General features: G+C 44.1%; 1 protein-coding gene across 1 annotated transcript; it reads left to right on the forward strand.

Annotated features, from left to right (window-relative positions):
* The first annotated feature begins 766 nt into the window (after positions 1-766).
* Positions 767-8,311, forward strand: LOC103648286 (Phosphatidylinositol 345-trisphosphate 3-phosphatase and protein-tyrosine-phosphatase PTEN2A). The gene is made up of 13 exons (NM_001346057.1): positions 767-987; positions 1,899-2,472; positions 3,387-3,488; positions 3,580-3,636; positions 4,707-4,772; positions 5,030-5,206; positions 5,314-5,400; positions 5,482-5,546; positions 5,633-5,709; positions 5,821-5,867; positions 6,498-6,628; positions 6,846-6,915; positions 7,473-8,311. Exons 2-13 carry the CDS (start codon positions 1,954-1,956, stop codon positions 8,031-8,033), a joined length of 1,959 nt encoding a protein of 652 aa, NP_001332986.1. The 5' UTR covers positions 767-987; positions 1,899-1,953; the 3' UTR covers positions 8,034-8,311.
* The last annotated feature ends 9,534 nt before the right edge of the window (positions 8,312-17,845 follow it).

Raw genomic sequence — 17,845 nt, forward strand, 5'->3', positions numbered from 1 at the left:
CATGGTAGAGAACAAAGTGCTGACCAGCTAAAACTAAAATATAATAACACAAATTGAATAAATAATTTTCAACCTATTGAATTCTTGCACAGCATAATAGTTTTCATGATTTTTTGGCGTGCATTTGAGTTTCGGGAATGAACACGATGTTGCTACATTTATTCATTTAACAACAATATGGGGTAGAGTAGGGACTTATAAATTTAGCAACCTCTTTTAGAGAACTGTTGGCGGATCATTTTTTTATAATAACTTCTTAAATTTATATTTAGGAACCTGTTTAGAGAATTACTGCAGATACTGGAAGAGCAACTCTAATGGATATGTTGGAAAATGTAGAGAAAAAAATGTGGTTAGATGTGAAGTAGCTAAATTTAGGAAATTTATCTAGAGAGGTGTTGGAGAGAAGTTTTTGGGTTAACTACCTAAATTATTGATTTAAGGAGTCTTTTATGTAATTGCTGAAGTTGTTGTAAGACTGTCTTTAATGGATCGAGTAAAATAGGGATACAATATTTTAGATAATATTGTTTAACACTGTTTGTAGAGTAAAATTAAAAATAGGTAATAAGATAAGAGTAGTATGGGACTCTGGGTTGCTGCTAGCAGGTTTTCTCAACTCACCATATGTCCCCTACTTCCCCTTGGGTTGGGTTAGCAATCCTAGTCGGGGGCCATGTTTGCTCCACCGTTGCCGCTTGGCCCGGCCCGGCGGATGCAGATTGTGTGGTGCGAGGCCCACACGTCAGTCGCGTAGCCGCTCAGGGTCCACCCGGTGGCCGGTGCGGTGCCGACTGCTCCTCGCCTGTCGCCTCGCACACCGGATCTCGTCGCCGCCCTCGCTTCTGTAGTTTGTTCCTCGCGAGATCTCGTGCGCCGTCCGTCCTACCACGCTGCCCTCTGCCGCCACCGCCACCGCCACCGCCACCATCACCACCTGCGCCGGCGCTCCTCTAGGACGCAGTTCGCCTCCGACCCCGACTCCAGGTAGGAAGTCGTCGCCTCCTTAAAGGTCAACAACGGCTATGGAGGCCCATGGTCAAGGGGTCGTCGTTAATGGTGGCTGTCTCCGCTGCCTGTCTCTCGTCCTCTCTCACTATTCTGTTTGGGGGTCGGGCTCTTCGGTTATGGGATTGGTGGAGATGAGTAGCGAATCATTTCCTCACTTTGGGGCTCCGATGATCTCAGATCGATTACGGGCCCCGATCTGAATCCCCTTGTCCTTTTGATGTCCAATCTATTTCTATGATCATTTGCCACGTCTTAGACTCTCTGAATCCCCTTGCCACGAGAGGAGCACTAATGCTGCTTGCTCTGCGCGGTTATTCTGTTAGCCTGACCTTGCGAGCGATGTCTGGGCACAAGGGAGCCTGGCGCGAGATGATTTAAGGCATTGCCAAGGGGATTCAGTCCTTTCTGCTGTACATTCTAACTGCTGTACCATTTATGAACAATTCAGTATTCATTTTAGGTCATGCCTGTCCCCTACAGGCCTACAAACTCTTAGGACAAGCTGGATTAACCCCAGTCTATCAGTTGGCACCAGGCGGAAGCCTCAGTTGTTGTGTCGGAACACAATTTTTTCGGCCTCTCTTGTTTTGTACCGATATACCACAGCCTAGAAATTTACTTTTGTTAGGTTTCATATAGCTGCGAGAAGTTATTTGTCTTAGGACATGTGACACTGTTTACTGAAGCGAGCACGTTAATTTGACCAAAACCAGTGCTTGCTGCTTGTAGCATAGGGCAAAATATTTTAAGAATTCATCTTCAGTTCTGTGCACTATCCATCAATTATATGTGTACAGCTGCACACACATTTGCTTCGCAAACTCCTATCAGTCGTAGCATGAGCTATTGAGCTTACTGACTTGTGTCCATGTGTAATGGTCTTGCAGATTTTACATGCTTCTCTAGTAGTCCATTGGAGTAATTAACATCGATTACACGGTCATGGAAGAGCACCAAGTCAAGCCATCGGATCTGCCACCCACTAGTTTGCACAACCAGGATTCAGCCGCAACTCCTGTTACCAGTGCTGACCCTGCTCGTCCTGCTGCTTCAAATGATTCTCCCAGTCAGGTTGCCAGTGCAGCTCCTGCTGCTGTTTCTGCACCTACCGCTGCTCCTGCAGAAGATGCTGCAGGGCGTGAGGCGTCAGCATCTGTGTTCTCTGCGTCTGGTTTATCCTCCTGGGCTAAGAACCTAAAAATTCCTCAGCCTTCACCAGGTCAAGAATCACCTACAGGAAAGAATACCTTTGCCCGTTTAACAAGTGGCCTTGGACTGCGTTTGTCTCCAAAAGCGGCACAGCAAGATGAGGGTGCTGAAGGAAGCACCTCCCCAACAACAGGACAGCCTGGTGTTTTTGGTTCTTTAACGAAAGGCATTGTGGATTCCTCTAAGAATGCTGTAAAGGCAGTGCAAGTCAAGGCTCGCCACATGGTCTCACAGAATAAAAGACGATACCAGGTACTGATTCTACATTGGAATCTAAAGATGAAAATTTGACATTTTCAAATACTCTTGTCGTTCAGTTCTTATAGGGTAACATAATCAGGATACAATCACATCAGTGTTTATTCATCACCTTCAGCGATGGTAAACTTGCTCCATTATGTGCCGGTGTGCATTATTGCTAATGAATGTCAGCTTGGATCTACACAATAATTTATTTGCTCATATCTAATTTGCAGCAAGTTTGTTCACATTACTCAGGTTTATCTAATTCTCGATTTTTTTGTGTTCGTACACATGCTCTCAATATCTATAGGTCCTAGGCACATGTAGGGTGATGCTTAGATGTTAGGTGACCTTGTTGAACATTATTTTCTCTATCAGGGAGATCTTGCTTTGTGCCTGATGATAATAACAAATCATCACTTCTATGTACTTTGATAGAAACACTAAGGGCAATTGGCGAATGGAAAATTTACTTACAGGGGCAATAATATGTTGAAGTGTATAAGTGGATTGCCTAACTTCTTCCAATGCTTAAATTTTTGGGTTCATCTTATCAAAGCTAGAGGTATCAAGTTCAAGTCCTGACAGAGGCTTGATTTGTGCCCCCGCCCCTTTATTTTCACATTTGCGCTTTCCTCTCTGGCTGCATGTGAGTGGGGGTGTTGAAGTGTATAAGTGGATTGCCTACCTTCTTTCCACGACTTAAGTTTTTGGGTTGATCTGGTTAATGCGTCTACTCTAACAGAATCATCAATATGATCCTGCTGATTAACCTTTTATAGATCATGTGGGGTTGATTGTTGTCATCGACACTTGGAGGAATTATACGTCAGATCATATTAGTGATGATCCTTTAGTTGATTAAGTTTTTTAGGTTTAATATGATGGAAAAGTGTAATGACCTGATTCTGCTGCTTACTCAGGAAGGAGGATTTGATTTAGACATGACATATATTACTGAGAACATAATTGCTATGGGTTTTCCTGCTGGTGATTTGAGTTCAGGGCTTTTTGGATATTTTGAGGTCAGTATACAAGCGAGATTTTGAAGTTCCCTTAAAGCATGTTGCCTTTTATATTCCCTCGTGGAAAAAGGGAAATAATACTCCATTCCAGGGTTTCTACCGCAACCACATGGAGGAAGTCATCAGGTTCTTTGAAATGCACCATAAGGTAACTTTTGTTTGCTATTAAGTTTCTTAAAAATAAACATAATGCTTCATAGGTGACAAATTTCATATTGTTGGTTATATAGTTTATTGCTATTCTTGTTCATTTTCCTACACCATCATACCTTGAACTTACTGCATTGTCTTCATGTTATTAATGTAGCATGAACCAGATTTTACAGTCAAGCACTAGGTTCAATAGAGCAAGCCGCTTCATAGCTCATCCTCTGAGAATGAGACAGGAATAACTTTAAAATGATATTATCGGTGTTCGAGCAGTAGGGATGTAACTTATAAATGAATAATCTGTTTTATTTGACTACTAAAATTCTACCGAAACTAATAAGATTTGAATTTCCCCTTCTGTCAGTAGTTTCTTCATTGTTAATTTGAAATATAAATATGAACGTGCTCAGACCTTTTTTGGGTCCGTATTCGATCCGCTTCACCCAACAAAGCATTTAACGGCTTATTAATTATATTCAAGAACAAAACCTGGGATCTCGGAGAGGAGCTTGGCATCTGGGCCCAAACCTGGGTGCTCACTTTAGAAGGGGATTCCCTCTGTTTTCCGTGAGAGAAAAAAGAGAACACTGACAATTGTTTTTTACATGACTCAATGATTATCTTACCCATGATTAGTATACATATTAACAATTTCATAGAACATGCATGTTTTTTTTCATGAAATGAGCACTACAAGACCATTTGGGTTGGTGCTTACTTAACACCCTCTCCCCCTCCCCACATTGCCCTAGATTATATGGCTATACATTTCATCTTGTCTAATGAGCATGCTTTATTTTCTCTCCATGCATTTCCAAAATTCCTTTCGCCTCCTAGTACATGTATTGCCTTTTCCTTATTACAAAAATAAAGTTAGTGTGCTGAAGTGCACTCTTAGTTTCCAGTATTCAAGGCAGCTAGATAAGTCTAGTTTCTAAACTTTAATTATAAAGAGGACATGCATTTGAGGGCTTATCTTTTTTTGTAGCACAATAAGTCAATAAGAAATGTAAGGAATTTTGAACTAATCATACATTTTAGTCTTCTAATTTAATCATTTTGTTACAGGGGAAGTATAAGGTGTACAATCTTTGTTCTGAAAGGCTATATGATGCATCTCTTTTTGAAGGAAAGGTATGAGTTGCTTACTATTTCCACATCTATAGTACACCTAAGGCATGATACTCCCAGCCACCAACAAAAAAATACTAAAAACTAAATGACACACCTGCTGATGTATAAAGTGTTCCCATCTTTGTCTTAGTTTCCTTATTGTATTTTGGCAATTTGACAATACTTCTGTTGTGCCTTGATGTCAAATTTTGGCGTTGCAGCATGATGAATTTGTTGGTGCATTATATTGGAAAATCAAATTTGTGTCTGTATTTCAGGTGGCCTGCTTTCCTTTTGATGATCATAACTGCCCCCCGATACAACTTGTCATATCATTCTGCCATAGTGCCTACTCATGGTTGAAGGAGGATATAGAAAATGTGGTGGTTGTCCATTGCAAAGCTGGTAAGGCAAGGACAGGATTGATGATCTCGAGTCTTCTACTATTTCTAAAGGTAAGGTTGCCATGCATTTTATCTGTATACCAATCAGAATGAGACCTACTGCAAAATCTTCACCAACTTTCTTATAATTGGAGTTTTTTCCCTTTTATAATGGACAGTTCTTTCCTACTGCTGAGGAGTCCATTGAATACTATAACCAGAAAAGATGTGTAGATGGAAAAGGGCTGATTCTACCAAGTCAGATTGTGAGTGACCCTCACAGTTACGAAAGTTGATCATATAACCTTTGTCTTTATATTATTCTGATCATGTTGGGAAAATTGCAGAGATATGTGAAGTATTTTGAGCGCATCTTAACTTACTTCAATGGTGAAAATCAGCCACCCAGGAGGTATTTATACCTTTTCAACAATGGTGTCAAAATGATATGCATGTGTATTTTGCTTCAGTAATTAATCATGTTATTATGCTTTCCAGGTGTATGCTTAGGGGGTTTCGTCTTCATAGATGCCCCTATTGGATTAGGCCATCAATTACAGTCTCTAACCACAATGGTGCGTCCATTTATTTGAAACTGAAGTTGCCACATGTCATGATACAACAATTTAAGAATATACTGTGGTTTGATATCTTCTAGTGCATCAATTAATCAATCTGCTGTGCAGGTGTTCTTTTTTCTACAAAGAAGCATCCAAGAACAAAAGAACTAATGGTAGGCATCTTCATTTGTGGATCACTCATATTTTGGTTTCAGTTACTAACTTGTAGGTTTATAGTTTTGTCTCTGTTCAGTTTGCTATGGAATATTTGGTTAGCTTATATCATGGATTCTTCATAGTTTGATGCATGTCTGCATAGTGGGTAAGGGCACCAATGTTTTTATATAGCAATGGTAGGTAAGGGAATGTCTTGTTGTGGAGGGGTATTGCACAACTTGAAGCAAGCCAACTTAAATGACCGGTATCACTGACCAATCTATTGATTCTTGCATGGCTATGTCTCTTAGTACAACATATGTTTGATATGCAAACTACACTTGAGGGTAAAATTAGAATATTGCACTTTTTTTCCTGTGTTCCTCTGGACATAAATAACAAGAAGGCATTCCCAGATTAATGTTTCTCCTTGCTGTCTCTTATCTAACCAAAAACACACACACACACGCACACGCACACAAAAGAAACATGTCTTGTTTTTCTGCGCCTTACATTATGTTCTGTGAAGAATAATTTGTAACATTCTAGATATATATTTACGCATACTTTTATGCTGAATGTGTAGAGTTTATTCCTCTGTAATCTCCATTGTAGTCTAAGTTTACTAATTACTACCATAATTTCAGCCAGAAGATTTCTGGTTTAGTGCACCAAAGAAGGGGATTATGGTTTTTGCATTGCCGGGAGAACCTGGCTTAGCCGAGGTAGCTGGTGATTTCAAGATCCAGTTTCATGATCGACAGGGAGATTTTTACTGGTGAGCTCCATGTAGTAATAAACTAATAATTATAATATTTTCTAGATATATCTGTGCTGTCACTTAATGGTTTCTTTTATTCCATGTTTTGTAAGTTGCATCACATATGTATATCATTGATTGGATGGCACATTGGCACCAACATTTTACATGAGAATCTGGAAAATAACTATTTTATCTTGATATTTAATTTAATTTCTTCCTCTATCCTTTTCAGCTGGCTAAACACAACAATGATGGAGAACAGGGTAACCTTGAACCCAACTGATCTTGATGATTTTGACAAGGTAAATGCTTCTTCATTTTAAATAACATCTATAACTATTTGTAGAGCGAGTATGAAACTATTTAACAAGATGTGCCGCTAAATCCTGAATTCTATTGTGGTCATACTTTGTTTTTATGATGTCGGAATCAAATGTTAGATACTCGTTTGTTCACACATCATAGGTAGTTTTGAGAATGGCCTCCATATGTTGTAGAGGTTGATGCCTAATTTTTATTTTGTCTGAATCATTTCGTATTTTCAAACAACTCCCTGCTCCAGGCATTGCCGAGCTGAATACTATTGTTTAGCCTCGTCTAGTTTACTTCGCTCCTGCTTCGTCATCAAGCTGAAAAATCTAGGAAACTGTATTTTTGTAATTGAGTGCATATACTGCTTTTGCCCATGCACGAACATTTTATGACCAGTAGGTGAAAAAACATACATTTTATCAACAGTTATTTATTTAAGGATCGCTTATTTACACTTTATGTTATCAGTGAGTGTTGTGATGTTGTGGCTCTTGTTTACCAGTTCCTTTTGTGACTTGAGACTAAATTGCTTTGAAATTTTATCCAGAGAAAACTGCCCTCACCTGGATTCCAGATTGAGGTTGTCCTGGTAGATTACGATGGCTCGCAACCAGCAAAACCAAAACCAGGCGCTGGACCTGCTGCTGATAAATCTCATGCTGATTCCTCGGCTAGCACGGTTGCAAAAGAAAATAGTGCTGCACCTGAAGAATCCAACAAGGGAACTGGAAGCAATAATGATAGAGATGAAGTCTTCTCTGACAGCGACGGGGAGGATGGATCTTCTAACGGAAGGAAGGAGAAGACTGCCGGCGGTGGTCAAAGCAGTGTAAATGCTGCTAAACCATCCCAGACAGGCAACATGGAGGAGGCGGCGGCATCTGCTGCTGCTAGCAGACTGGACAAAGTGGCTATAAGCAGCGAACAGGGAACCACAAAGGCACCTGATGGTACATCTCTCAAAACTGAAGTCAGCAGCAAGGCCAGCTCCACCACAGCACCACCTCCTCCAGCTGCTGACTCTTCCAGCATGAGCGAATTCAAGGCGATTGCCGCAGATGCCTCGGTGTTCTCGTTCGGAGATGAAGATGATTATGAAAGTGAGTAATGATTCTATGGGTGGGTACGGTGTTGAGTTTCCGCTGTACAGTTTGGTGCTTCTAGGACCCCCCATCATAGAATGCCAAAGTCCAGAGATGTTAATTCATTCTTGCATTTCGTCTCCACTGTAGCAGTGTCATCGGTCTGATGTTGTACCCAGATGATGAAACTTGTTGTAACTCAACCAGGTCTTGAACCTCTCCTGTTTGTTTACAGAAATGCCTTGTACACGAACTCACTTAAACAGCGCAACTACTTTTTATTATTGATAGTTAAAAGTGTGGGTAATGTGTGTGCAGCCTTGGAAATTAACAACGGAAACTAACACTTTGGTTGTTTTCGGATAAAAAAAACTGGACATATGCTTATTGATCTTGAGTGAAAGACTCACGCTTTGACCGTGTTCGGACAAAAAGCTGGCCATATGCCCATTGATCGTGAGCGAGAGAATCCTACATAACCCACACATATTACCTTGAAAATAAATCACATTATTTGGTTTTTGGTGGAGACAATTTTTGGTCAAAAGTTCATAGTTGTTAGCCTTTAATATTAACGAAAACTCATGATTTGTCCGTTTTCGACAAAAAATACTAGCTATATGCCCATTGATCGTTGAGTGAGTCTCCTATAACTTACTCCACACATGTTAACTTGACATAAACCACAAAATTTGGTTTTGGTGGAGACCATTTATCGGTCAAAAATCTAAAGGTGTTAGTTTTCAATATTAATGAAAACTCACGCTTTGTTCGTTTTCGACTAAAAAAGCTAGCCATATGCCCATTGTCGTGAGTGAGAGTCTCCTATTACTTAACCCACACATGTTTACTTGACATAAAACATATTATTTGGTTTTTTGTGGAGACCATTAATTAGTCAAAATCCATAGGTGTTATCCTTCCGTATTAACGAAAACTCACGATTTGACTGTTTTTGGCCAAAAATACCGTCCATATGCCTATTGATCGTGATTGAGAGTCTTCTATTACTTAACCCACACGTGTTTACTTGACATAAATCACATTATTTGCTTTTGGTGGAGACCATTTATCGGTTAAAAATCCATAGGTGTTAGCCTTCGATATTAACGAAAACTCATACTTTGGCCGTTTTCGGCCAAAAAAGCTGCCCATATGTCCATTGATCATGAGTGAGAGTATCCTATTACTTAACCCATATATGTTTACTTGACAGCAACCACATTATTTGGTTTTTGGTGGAGACCATTTATCGGTCAAAAATCCATAGGTGTTAGCCTTCGATATTAACGAAAACTCACGCTTAGACCATTTTCGGCCAAAAATGTTGGTCATATGCCCAATGATCGTGAGTGTGAGTCTCCTATTATTTAACCCACACATGTTTGCTTTACATAAACTATATTATTTGGTTTTTGTGTAATCCATTATTTGGTTTTGGTGGAGACCATTTATTTGTAAAAAAATCTGTAAAAACCCCATTGAACGTGAGTTTGAGTCTCCTATAACTTACCGCACACATGTGTTCTTGACATAAACTACATAATTTGGTTTTGGTGGAGACTATTTATCGGTCAAAAAACCATAGGTGTTTGCCTTCAATATTAAAGAAAACCACGCTTTGGTCGTTTTCGACCAAAAAAACTGGCCATATGCCCATTGGTCATGAGAGAGTCTCCTATTAATCAACCCACATATTTTCCTTGACATAAAACAAATTATTTGATTTTTTTTGGTGGATACCATTAACCGGTCAAAATCCATAGGTGTTAGCCTTCAATATTAACGAAAACTCACATTTTGGCCGTTTTTTTGTCAAAAAGGCTGGCGGTATGCCCATTGATAGTTAGTGAGTGTCTGCTATTACTTAACCCACACAAGTTTCCTTGACATAATCCACATTATTTGGTTTTGGTGGAGACCATTTATCAGTCAAAAATCTGTAGATGTTAGACTTCGATATTAACGAAAAATCACGGTTTGGCCGTTTTCGGCCAAAACAACTGGTCATGTGCCCATTTATTGAAGCGTCCACATCCTTTGAGAATCAAAATGTGATTAAAATACTAGTCCCAGTAGGCTAGTATACAAATTTATACATCAGGTGGTTCCAGCTCTATTTACACGAGATAAACTATATAGCTGGCGATCAACTTTAAGAGTTGGTCCACAACTCAGGACATATCATCGGAGTGGGATTGAAGTAGCCCAATATACATAGCGAAACAAATCAACGGTCCAACAGCCACATGCATGGTTGGGAAACAGGCATAACTCTTACCTGATCAGTGATCTCCTTCTTTGAAAAATAACAAATAAGCAAGAGTGAGTACTTACGTACCCAACAGCCCACCTTCGTTCACCCACGGAATGGGAAAATTAGATATACATGCATGGAGTATGTGGAGCTCAGGGAATTTTTGAAGAAAATGCTTTTTTGATGCAAGTCTATTTTGTAAAACATTTTATTTTCAAAGTGCATTGTCTCTCAAAGGAGCAGGAAGTTCTTTCATGATAGAACCAAATCCACTGGACTAAACCATCCAGAAATCTCGATAGTTTCCCACCAATTTTTATTTTCAAAAAAGCTACTGGACTTCCTGTACACCATAGCTCACGACTTAACCGTCATACCTTTTAAAACCATTTTCAAGACATTTCGTAGGGTTATCCCTTTACAAGTCGTGATGACTATCTAACTCTATATGAATCTATCATTTAACGCGACATACCTTCCCGCTTATCTGGAGTTCGGTCGATCTTCATCCGAGTTATCTCCGAGTATCTAGCTCTTCAGGTGTGCGCAACTTCCCTACACGGGGCATCAGCACTCCTGCTGCGCATAACTCGGCCATTCGGTTTTCGTCTCCCTAGATCGAGCTCATCCAGCCTAGTTGTGACATGAGGGCATGCCTTGCTAGGAAAAACATCGGGAGGCCCATCAAGCGGCTCATGGGGCGTTTATGTGCTCCCACCTGAGGTTGGCCTCGGGTGAGTCTGAACGATGTTTCTATGCTCATAAGTACCTGTGGGATATCTATCTCCCACAAGCCTCTGAGGCTCAAGCCAATTTTTGAGAATAATTGGCTCGAGACTCCAAAAACGAATCGTGCTATTTGACTGTTTTATGCTTTTGAGTGCAACTTTGTTCTGCCTTTGTATCCATTGGGTGCACTGCAGGTGCACCCAATGGGTGTAGCCCTTAAGCTTTGAGTTGATTTGAGCATCAATCAACTTAAAGGTCTTCACGATCTTGCTTTTGAGTGGTTTTACTTTGCCGTATTGAATATGATTTGCTTGATTGAAACCTGGCTGACTAAAACCTGACCGACTGAAGCCTAGCCGATGGAGGCTTGGCTGGGGCATGCTCGGTCAGGGTTTTATCAAAGCAGCTTACTGAACTCAACCGATAGAGGTCCGATTGACTCGTTTGTCCGATCTCGAGTATGTCGTTTTGTAGTATTTGTGGATATCTCACGGATCAGTTTTTTTCAAGAAAAGTTCAAAAACGACATGTATACCCAATGGGTGCGCCCAATGGGTGAGTATGCTGTCTTGTCTCAAAATAGTAACCTGACGCGATTGGGCGCAATAATGCGCCTGAGCAGTTGATTTACTCCTCTTCAGTGCAATGTTACGCCAAGGGTGGCAGTAGCGTGCAGTTTCTTAGAAATCTACACGGCTCTTGAAGGCTTGTAATCTTTCGTCGTACGAACGATATCCGAAGGGGCACCCCCTGGCTTCTTTAAATAGGCCACCCGCCTGCGACGATCTTGTTCTTTGTTCTCAATCTCCTTTCTTACTTCCACTTCTCCCATTTTGAAAACTCCAAGCACAACAAGACAGGAGCGAAAAGAGGAAGCTTCCTCCGACTCCACCGTCGGACGACTTCTTAGGCCACTATTAAGGCCTCTAGAATGTACCTTGATAGAGACAATATTTTTATAGCTAGTTTCTACTCACAAACAATTTTCTTTTGATTTACTATGACCGTGAGGAGCACAAATACCTAGGGTCATGTTTTTTTGCTATCGTGGATTTGTGATTCCTGCGATTTTTGTTTGTTCTAACATGTCAAAGATGGCAATCTATACACTCAACCATATGGCATAGTTCTTGGGTTCACTATCTATTGTAGATTTTGACATTCGATGTTCTCGGATATATTTTCAGGTTTTCACCATTATTCTTGAGCTATAGCTCACTGGTTTCAGGTGTTTTTTATTAGCTAGAACTATCAAGTCTCGTTCATTTTTATGTGACTATTAAGGCATCTATGATGTACTTAGGATGAGACAACATTTTGTAGCTAGTTTCTACTCACAAACAACAAGTTCTTTAGATTTACTACTGTGGGGGACAGATATCCCCCGGGTCCACTGGAAGGCTAAAAGACCTCGCGAAAGGCCTGCGGGCACAATAATTCGCAAGGTAATCCCTTCGTGGGCCTGGGGAGGCACACCCGTTAAAGAGGATTGACACAAGACTGGATTGACGCAGGCCCAGACGACCCGATGAGTTTGAACGGCAACCGCAACAAGGATCCGACCTTCCCGCGCGGGGGCCTCGTACCTCAGAACAGAGCGGAGATAGGTCGGCGGAATTATAGGAAGATAGGCTCAGTCGGTTCACTATTACTTAGGCTCACGTTATTATCATATCCACATGTAACGCCCCACGGTCGAGTATATAAGGCCTAGGGGCGTCCCCTCAAAAACAACTCTCACTACTTAGCCATCCACCCGGTTCTCTAACATCCTCGATACTAGAGAACCTCCTTGTAACCCACCACACAAAGTATTCACGCCAGGACGTAGGGTGTTACGCATCTCAAAGCGGCCCGAACCTGTACAAAATTGTCCACTGTCTCTTGTGCATCTAGCGTGAACCATCGAGCTACAGTCGGTAACACCGTCCTACTCTAAAAAGTACCTCGAGGGGCAACCCCGGGTGCGCGGTCGGACCCAAAACACCGACAGCTGGCGTGCCAGGTAGGGGGTGTGTCACTGATCCAAGCTAGCTCAATGGCCGTCACTTTCCAGCACAAGATCGTCCTCCGCCCCGGGTACGTGTTCTGCTTCGGAACCATTTCGTCCGTAGCAGATGAAGAAGGAACTCTACATTGCATCGCGGATCCGCCGGAGAGAAAGTCTTCCTCAAAAATCTCCAGGAAAGTCGGAGCGAAGCAGGAAAAAGCGCAACCTCCAGCGCTCCGAGCAAAGACCACTTTCAGCAAGCTAGGAGCTGAGGGTCCATCTACCCGGAGAACTCCGCTGTCCACCTCTCCGACGGAAAAATGGACACGGATCACAAGGAAAAAGGAAGCGAACAAGGTAAAGGATTGTCAAACAGCTCTTTCGGTGCCTCCGTCCTCAAAGGGAAACAGAAAGAAGCTCGCCACAGCGGTGGTTCCATTCTACCCCGACGTCCTCTTCATCAGGGGAAGAGTGGAGTCGCCCCCCGTCTCCGACGATGAACCAACTGCGCCCGAGGAAGAACCTCCTCAGCGGGAATCCCGCCGACGAAGGAACCGACGCCGAAATATTCGACGACATCACGAGGCCAGAGAGCGGGACCCGGCACAGCCCGTATCATGAGACGAGGTCTCGGAGATAGGAGAAACTCCAGAAGAACGGGTCTTCAAGGAAAGGAGGAATTCCTAACGACGTGACCATCGGCAAGCTCAAGAGCAGGCTGAGTAGGAAGCGAGGCAACGCCGAGAGAATCCACTTTTCGGACGCAACCTGAACCCCGACTTCGCTCGAGCCATGAACACACCGAGTGAGGTCGGTGGAGTATTGGCTCGGATAGCCGATGGCCTCCCCCGGACTCCAGACGCCGAGGGCTATCGGCGGCTGTTCACCCGGGCAGCTAATCACCTTCTACCTCTCGCTCATCCACCGAGTGATCTACGACACGCCATCAATAGTCGGCGAGACGCACGGAGCTCCATCAACGCCTCGCGCGAACGACGACACGAGAACGAGATCCGGCGCCGGGAAGAATATGACCGGGATCACGACATCCCTGTGCGGAGTCAGGCCACCAGAACTGAGTCGGCAACGGCTTCGACTGGTGGCACGACCCGGGGACGGTCGAGGCACCACGACAACAACTCCCCTCCTCAGGACAGACATCATCATCGATGACAGGAGGACACGTGTGGAGTATCGACGCTCACTCCATGCCCCAGGGCCATTCAATGGCCCCTTAACTTCAAAGTCTCCAACGTCAACAAGTACGAGCCTAAGCAGGATCTGGGAGGCTGGTTGGCCGTCTACACCACCGCGGCTCGAGCCGCTGGGGCAACCGAAGATGTGATGACCGCATACTTGCCTATTGTCCTTGGGCAAGATGCACTGCAATGGCTGTGACACCTACCCCGACATTGCATCGACGACTGGAGCGACTTCAGTCGGCGCTTCACCGCCAACTTCCAATCTCTCTCCGACAAACCGGCACAACCATGAGACCTCAAATCCATCAAGCGCCAAGGGGACGAGACTCTCCGGTCATACCTCAAAAGATTTCAGACCATGAGAAATCGTATCCCAGAGGTCGCAGAAGCATCAGTGATCGAGGACTTCTACCGAGGATCTAATGACTCGACCTTCGTACGAGCCATACTGCAGAAGGCACCGACTACCTCCGAGCAGCTGTTCCGGGAAGCCGACCTCTACATCACCGCCGACGAACGAGCTCAGGACCTCATCGAAGGAGCAAAGCCTGCACCGGCGGCACCGACCCGACAAACGTTGGGAGAAGAGGCCTCGTGAAGAAGTCCACGCCGCCGGACCACCCGCCTCTCGCGCCCGAGGAGGACCTCGCGGAGGCGAACGCATGCTGGACGACATCCTCGACGCCCAGTGCCCGTACCACAAGGACATGCGCCACACCCTTTGGAACTACAGAAACTTCAAGCATTCCGTGGGGAACAGCCAACCCTTCCAACCTCTGCCACCTCCCCCACCACGAGGAGGACCTGGAGAACCTCGACAACCCCAACAACAGGAGGGGGAGGAGGGGGAGCTTTCCCACGCGTCGACGGAGAAGTCAACATCATCTTCGGCGGACATGGGTCGCAAGAAAGCAAGAGGCAACAAAAGCTCAACGATCGTCAGATACTGGTGGCGACCATTGGTCCTCCTGCCCCGTATCGATGGTCCGAGCACCCGATCACCTTCACTCGGGCGGATCAGTGGATCAACTTCGACCACCCGGGCAAGTACCTGCTCCTCGTCAATCCGGTGATCCGAGAAAGCAGGGTAAAAAAGGTATTAGTAGACGAGGGAAGCAACATCAACGTCACCTTCCCCCGGACGCTCCAAGGCTTGGGAGTTCCCCTCAAAGAGCTCCATGAGTCAGACACTCCTTTCTTTGGCATCGTGCCGACTGAAGGAGAATACCCGCTGGGACACATCTACATGCCGGTCACCTTCGGAACTTCGGAAAACTACAGAACCGAGTTCCTGAGGTTCGAGGTAGCAAACTTCGACTGCGGATACAATGCCATCATCGGTAGGCCCGGATTGGCAAAGTTCATGGCCATTCCACATTATACGTACATGATATTGAAGATGCCAGGACCACAAGGAATCATAACTGTGTGCGCTGACTTCCAAGGCACCGCAGAGTGTTTCTGAGTGGCCATTCAGGCGACCCTCACCACCAAACCATTGGCGACTTCTTCTGAGCAGGCGAACTCAAAGCCTGAGGAAGACCTCGCGGTACCCGCGAATGAAGCTCAAGTCGTGACCTCTATGCGGCCGACCGAAGAAACCAAGAGAATCAACCTCGGGTTCGCCGATGAGCGCAAGATTGCCATCATTAGTTCCAGCCTGGATGACAAATAGGAAGGCGCGCTCATCCAGCTTCTGCAAGATAACCGAGACGTATTCGTGTGGCAACCTGCGGATATGCTGGGAGTCCTGAGAGAACTGGCCGAGCACAAACTGAAGGTCTACCCCTAGGCGAGGCCGATCCGACAAAAATTACGTCGTTTCACGCCCAACAAGAGAGAAGCCATCCGTGCAGAGCTGGCTCGCTTGGTCACGGCCAGATTCATTAGAGAAGTGTTACATCCCGAGTGGTTGGCAAATCATGTTCTTGTACTCAAAAAGAATAAAGTGGATTGACGCATGTGTGTCGACTATACGGATCTCAACAAACATTGTCCGAAGGATCCCTTCGGACTTCCTAGAATAGACCAGGTGGTAGACTCAACTGCTGGGTGTTCTATGTTGTCTTTCTTAGATTGCTATTCTGGATATCATCAGATCAGCTTAGCGAAAGAAGACGAGGAAAAAACAGCATTCATCACCCTGTTCGGAGCCTTCTGCTATACCTCCATGCCGTTTGGCCTCAAAAACGCTGGAGCGACTTACCAGAGGGCTATTCAGACATGCTTAGCCGACCACTGGGGCAAGCGTGTGGAAGCTTATGTGGATGATGTGGTGATCAAGACGGAAAACTCAGAAAATTTCATTGAAGATTTACAGCTAGTCTTCAACAGTCTACGACGTTATCGATGGAAACTTAATCCTGAAAAATGCGTCTTTGGAGTACCAGCAGGAAAATTGCTCGGGTTTATTGTCAGCCACCGGGGAATCTAGGCCAATCCAGAAAAGATCGAGGCTATCATGAGAATGGAAGCACCACGATCACAGAAGAAAGTACAAAGACTTACCGGATGCATGGCAGCCCTAAGCAGATTCATATCAAGGCTGGGAGAAAAAGGCCTACCGTTCTACAAGTTGCTCAAGAAGGTAGACAAGTTCCAGTGGACTTCAGAGGCTCAGGAAGCTCTAGATGCACTGAAGAAATTTATGACAACACCACCAGTGCTAAAACCGCCGCGCCGAGCCACGCCGAGTCAACCGGCTGAAGATCTGCTGTTATACATCTCTTGCACGACTCACGTGGTGAGCACTGTGTTAGTAGTCGAGCGAGCAGAAGAGGGACACGCATACCCAGTGCAACATCCCGTCTATTTCATCAGTGAAGTCCTGAGTCCCTCGAAGAAGAAATATCCTCAAGTTCAGAAACTATTGTATGCAGTACTTCTAACTGCACGCAAGCTCCGTCACTACTTCGACGACCACAAAGTCATAGTAGTCACCGGATTTCCAATAGGGGATATTCTCCACAATAAAGAAGCCATCGGAAGAATAGCCAAGTGGGCCTGTGAGCTGGGAGCTCATGACATTGAGTTTCGACCTCGTACTGCAATCAAGACTCAAGCACTAGTTGACTTCGTATCAGAATGGACTCAGCAACAAGTGCCAGATAACCCGGAAACTGCAGAAGTATGGCGAATGTATTTCGATGGCTCGTTGAAGCTACAGGGGGCAGGAGCAGGGATCCTCTTCATTGCACCTGGAGGTGAACAACTCAAATATGCTCTTCAATTATTATTCTCAGCGTCCAATAATGCAGCAGAATACGAAGCTTTGATTTATGGACTGAACATTACCATATCACTAGGCATCAAGAGACTGATGATATATGAGGATTCTCTGGTGGTCATAAGTCAGATAAACAAAGAGTGGGATTGCTCGAATGATTCCATCGGGAAATACTGCACTGCCGTCTGAAAGCTAGAAGACAAGTTTGAAGGTTTGGAATTTCATCATGTGGAGAGAGACCACAACACGACAGCTGATGCATTGTCAAAGCTAGGATCCAATCGGACTCAGGTCCCTCCTGGAGTTTTCGTCCAAGAAGTACTGCACCCGAGCATTTCACTAGATTGGGTAGAAGAATGCAATATTATGAGCCAACTAGAGTCAGATTCTGATGACTGGAGGGAGCCAATCATCAGATACATAAAGAATGAGGA

This window comes from Zea mays, chromosome 2, assembly GCF_902167145.1.
Source record: "Zea mays cultivar B73 chromosome 2, Zm-B73-REFERENCE-NAM-5.0, whole genome shotgun sequence".
NCBI lineage: Eukaryota > Viridiplantae > Streptophyta > Magnoliopsida > Poales > Poaceae > Zea > Zea mays.